The sequence below is a fragment of the Gavialis gangeticus genome, unplaced genomic scaffold, assembly GCF_001723915.1.
Source record: "Gavialis gangeticus isolate Ggan-Ray unplaced genomic scaffold, GavGan_comp1, whole genome shotgun sequence".
In the NCBI taxonomy this organism is placed as follows: domain Eukaryota; kingdom Metazoa; phylum Chordata; order Crocodylia; family Gavialidae; genus Gavialis; species Gavialis gangeticus.
In genome coordinates this window covers 102172214-102177483 of record NW_017729033.1, presented here as the reverse complement: position 1 = coordinate 102177483, position 5270 = coordinate 102172214, and the positions used below count along the sequence as shown (strand labels likewise).

Below are 5270 nucleotides of genomic sequence, written 5' to 3'. Positions count from 1 at the left end.
AACTACTTCACAGTTAGGGCGGCTAGGAGCTGGAACCAACTTCCAAGGGAAGTGGTGCTGGCCCCTACCCTGGGGGTCTTTAAGAAGAGGCTGGATGCCTACCTGGCTGGACTCATTTGAGTCCCGTCTCTTTTTGGGGTTTTTTGTTGTTCTCCCGCCCTGGCAGGGGGTCGGGCTAGAAGATCTACTAGGTCCCTTCCGACCCTTAATCTATGAATCTATGAATCCACAAGATGGCCTTGGTGCGGGAGATTGGGATCAGCAGCCTCCTTAACAAAACAGAGTGGGATACCATCTCTTAGATACTGGTGGCCCTCAAGCCATTCCTCAAGGCCACCGAGAGCCTCAGCACTGGCAATGCCCTCCTTAGCCAGGTGATCCCCATAGTGAAGGAGCTTGAGAATGAAATGGGGACGTTCCAGGAGACCGATGTTCCTGGCTGGGGCAAGACACTTTCACCAGGTCCATGTGCTGGAGGGCATGCATGACCCAAGGATGAAGGGGAGTGTCTGCAGCAGCAAAACCCTTGATCACTGGACAGAGGTGCTGGTGAACAGTCAGGGAGGCAGAGGGACCTGGAAGAAGGGGATCCACTTTCCTGGGCCAGCACTCCAGCAACAAGCCAATCTCCTCCACCTCAGCTGCTGCCAATGCGGGCCAAGGGCATGGCTTCAATGTTGGGATCTAGAGGCACCAGACCCCACCATCACACAGGTAGCACAGAGGCCTCAGTGGCTACCTATTTCACTGAGGATGTGGAGTTGCTGCACTGTGGCCCCTTGGCCTATTGGGCAACCAGCAGCCAGGTGTGGCAGGATCTAGCCACGGTTGCCCAGGAACACCTGTCCTGTCCACCAACCGGTGGTCCAAGCAAGATGGTGTTCAGCATTGCTAGTGATGTTGTGACACCCTACTGCACCTCCTTGGATCCTAGTTTGGTGAAACTGCTGGTGGGGGCTTCCACCTGGAAGGAGCCCAGTACAGGAGACAGCAGTTACCCTATTTTCTCAGACCTTATAACCTGCACATTTCCCCCAAAACGAGCTGGAGAAAATTGGGGTATGCATTAGATGTGAGGAAAAAGGACCCCAAGAGTTCAGAAATTTGGCAGGAATGGTGGGTAAGGGGGTGAAGCAATGTTAACATTAATTGCCTTGTCTCTAGGCTGCCAAATTTCCAAACCTGTGGGGAGCTCTGTCTCCAACTGCACACTGGATTAGGCTGGTGCATATAGTTGGTCTGTGGCCAGATCCAGTGCATTGAGTCCAGCATACAGCTCTGGACCTGGCATGTTAAGCTAACCCCATGCACTAGCTCTGAAGCCATGTGCCAGGTCAGCCTCTGTGCACCAATGATTGCACACTGGCTCTGGGGCAAATGCCAGGTTGGACCCAACATGTGGTTCCAGAGCCAGCACAGAGCCCAGGACTTGGCATGTAGTCCCACACTCAGCTTGCTGGGTCAGATCCAACATGCGGCTCTGGAGCCAGCATGCAAAGTTGGACATGATGCATGGCCCTGGATCTGGCACATGGAGCCAGACCTGATACATGGCTCTGGAGAAGCAGGGAGCCCTGGACCTAGCACGTGGGGTTGGACCTAGGACATTCAAGTATGACCCTGAATGGCTAGCTCTGGGTCCATCCTCATGGGCAAATTCCAACCCTGTGTGCTGGCTCTGGAGCCATGTTCTGGGACTACATGCCAGGTCCAGCGCTGCCTTTTCTTCAGGCTCCCCTTCAAAATCATGGTGCATACTATATATGAAGGCATGGTATATGTGAGAAAATACAGAATCTTGCCTATACAGCATCCTTGATGGTGAGGTAATGCTACACATTCTTAACTGTGCAGATCTGTATAAATCACTTGTTTAATCATTTATGATTATTGCAGCCATTCAAAATACATGCCAACAATTTTTTAGAAAACACACCAATTGTATATTATTTTTATCTATCCTATATACATTTATGTTGGGGGATGTTGTATTTCCAGTGAGGTTTTTTGATGTTTTCATCATTGGCCTAGCTCTTCCTATTGAACTCGATAACAAAGTTCCAGCTGAGTGCAGTTGGATTGCAATGATGCCAGCCCCAAGGAAAATTGTGCCCATGGCATGTTAAAAATGCTTTCAAGTTCAGTAGATCAGGTGCAATAAAAAAGACTACAAATAAATTATGCTTCAGTATATATACCATGTATCCATGAATTAAAGGAGGTATTCTTGAAAGGAACTGTGACAAAGTAGCACAGATTTTCACTTTACCAAAACAAAGAAAAAAAGATTATTAAGCATCTGTGACAAACTCAATGTTTACTAGATATATGCAAAAGAGAAAAAGTTCAGACTAGTCAAATGAAACCAGTGTAAAAATGATATGGGCCAGTAGGAAATTATTGATTAAAAGTGCATGGTGTGCCTCTGAAATCTACCTGGTGGCTTAAAAATGGGATGATGATTATAACCACTCTGACCTCATTATAGAAAGATTCTTAATAATCTCTAGTAGGGGTCTACTTAAAAAAATAGTGTTTCATCATTATTGCTCTTAGATTAGTTCCAGATGACAGTTCTGTAAATTAAATGAAATCATGTGATGTGCAAACCAAAGGTTTTTTAAAAAGGAATATAACAATTTATTATGGTGTATTACTAAGTGAAGTGTTGTGTGGGTTTAGGGTTGTGATGTATATGTTCCTGGTGGCATCTTCCATGTAATATGATAGCATGATGTGCTTAAGTGGCTCTTCACAATCTCATATCCAAGGAGTTCAAGGCATTTGTATTAAATTAATTAAATATCTCACACAGCTACCCACTAGGCTAAAAGGTTAACACTATTGAAACTACCTCCTCCTCCTCCTTTTTAGAGGTATGCCTTTGCAAGGAGCTTCTTTCCTTTTCTGTGAAAAGGGGTAGGCTAGCCTGCAAGTGAAAAGGGGGGGATAGGCAGAAACAGGAATGGCTGAAATCTTTGCCTTATTCTGAAGGTGCCAGCCAGTAGGCCTGAGCCAAGACAAGTTAGGAAGCAGAGTATTTTAACAAACAACTTTTCCATTTATTAAAAGGGCAAGAGAGACTGTATTGTGCTATCTCAGGTTGGAGCCAGAGGAAGGTGATATGAGAAACTGAGGTTTATTAATGTTTAATACATGCTTATAGAAGTATCTGTTAGAAAAATGTATACATGATATTAGGTTTTAGATATCTTTACAAAGTCCCTTCCAAAAGGATGGTATTTTCTTCATGGCTCAGGTTCATTACCCCATTAATGGCTGTGCATTTGTCATCTTCTTCTAGGTACTGTAGTGGTCCAGCAACTAATGTCAGTGATGATAAGCAAACATGAAGAGCTGTTTCCCATGGACACAGACCTTCAGGCAGGGGAGCAGGTATGCAACAACAACAATGAGATTCCGAAGAAAATAATCATTGGTCAACTGCAGAACAAGGAGAACAATAACACCAAGGAAACAGCAGTGAGGCACTGTTCTTGGGACAAATCATGGTCTCCCAAGAGGGGAAGCATGGATAATGGGTCTCCTACAGCCCTGCCAGGGAGCAAATCAAATAGCCCAAGAAACAGCATTCAGAAACTTGATGTCACAAAAAGCCCACCTCTCATGGTAAAAAAAAATCCAGCCTGTAATAAAGGCAGTGGCATAGTCACCAATGGGTCCTTCAGCAGCTCTGCGGAAGGCCATGAGAAGACCCAGACCTTACCAGATTGTATGCTGCAGGCCAGGAGGACATCATCCTTAAAAGGACCAGTTACTAAACTGGGCATGCACAGTGTGCAGAATGGAGGAGTGCGCATGGGCATTTCCAGCACAGATGGGCACAGCAATACTCTGAACAGCCAGACTGCAACCTGGATGCCCAATGGGTATGTCACTCTTAGGGACAACAAGCAAAAGGAGTCAGTGAGTGACTCTGGGCAGCACAATAGACTCTCCACCTATGACAATGTCCACCAGCAGTTCTCCATTGTGAACTCTGATGATAAGCAGAGCGTAGATAGTGCCACTTGGTCCACATCCTCTTGTGAAATATCCCTTCCTGAGCACTCCAACTCTTGTCGATCATCTACCACCACCTGCCCTGAACACGACTTTTATAGGGGTAATTTTGAAGACTCAGTGTTAGATGGACCACCACAAGAAGCCCTCTCTAACCAAGGAGACTTCGAAAGTAAAAGTGACAGAAGAAGTGTAGGGGGATGCAACAGCCAGGCTACCAGCAGCAGTGACAACAGTGAAATGTTTGTAGTGAACAATACCAACAGTCACAGTGCTCTGCACAGCCTTGTGTCCAGCTTAAAGCAGGAGATGGCAAAACAAAAGCTTGAGTATGAAACAAGGATAAAGAGGTAAGAAAGCTTGTCCCTATTGCATGTATTAATTACACAGTCAAGAAGTGGAGTAGCTCTCTTTTGAACCCACACCCAGGTAAATCAGAATGTAGGCAATGCTGCCAATGATGGTTCCGCTGAACCTATTTAACCAATTGGCACAAGACTTGGTCAGAATATGGTGGGGAGGGGAATCAAAGAACTATTTTTGTATAATTGTGTTTGTGTACCTGTGCACTTCCTATCCCTTGCCAGGATTGGATATAGATGGGTTGGTTTGGTATAGTATTAACATTGCTGTTCTCATATTGCTGGTTCAATTATAGCAAATACCAGGATCTTCATGAGGGGGTCTATTTCCATAAGATTCCCAGTCTAAGCCTACAGATCCAGGAGCTCTGAAATTTCACAGAAGGCCAGCTTCTAAACATTGGAGTTTGCATTCAAATCAAACTGCTAAATCCTTTGGCACTAACTGGCCTACTGCCAACTCCCCCATCCCCCTGAGGTCCCCAGCCCCTGCTGGGGCTTGCCCCTCCCCCCTCCAAACCCCACGAGGCCCCCGAAACCTGCTGGGGCTGGCCGACACTTACTGACAGTTGGAGCTGTCGTCTGGCTGACTGGGGCCCCACCCGCACAGTGCAGGGCAGGGTGACAGACCCAGCCTGAGCCCTCCTGCCCCTCCGCTGCCCCGGGGGGCTCTGGTAGGAGGCCCTGGAGCCCTCCCACCCCTGCTTCTAAGGTAAGCAGAGGCCTTTTTTTTCCTGGGTTTTTTTCTGGGTTTTTTTAAAGTGATGGTGCCTGGGGTTGTAAAGGTAGCCATGGGGGTCTGGGGGTGCAAGTTGGAGGGGTGAGGATGCGTGGGGCAGCCACTGGAGGGTCTGGATAGGTTACAGGGGTGGGCTAACAGGAAGA

General features: G+C 46.9%; 1 protein-coding gene across 5 annotated transcripts in view; it reads left to right on the top strand.

Moving 5' to 3' along the window:
• ARHGAP24 (Rho GTPase activating protein 24) overlaps positions 1–5270 on the top strand; it is a 629348-nt gene that overhangs the window by 614444 nt on the left and 9634 nt on the right. For all 5 annotated transcript variants that reach the window (XM_019525835.1, XM_019525837.1, XM_019525839.1 and 2 more), the window contains one exon: positions 3305–4373. In XM_019525835.1, the coding sequence (XP_019381380.1) occupies positions 3305–4373 (1069 nt within the window). The remainder of the gene's footprint in view (positions 1–3304; positions 4374–5270) is intronic.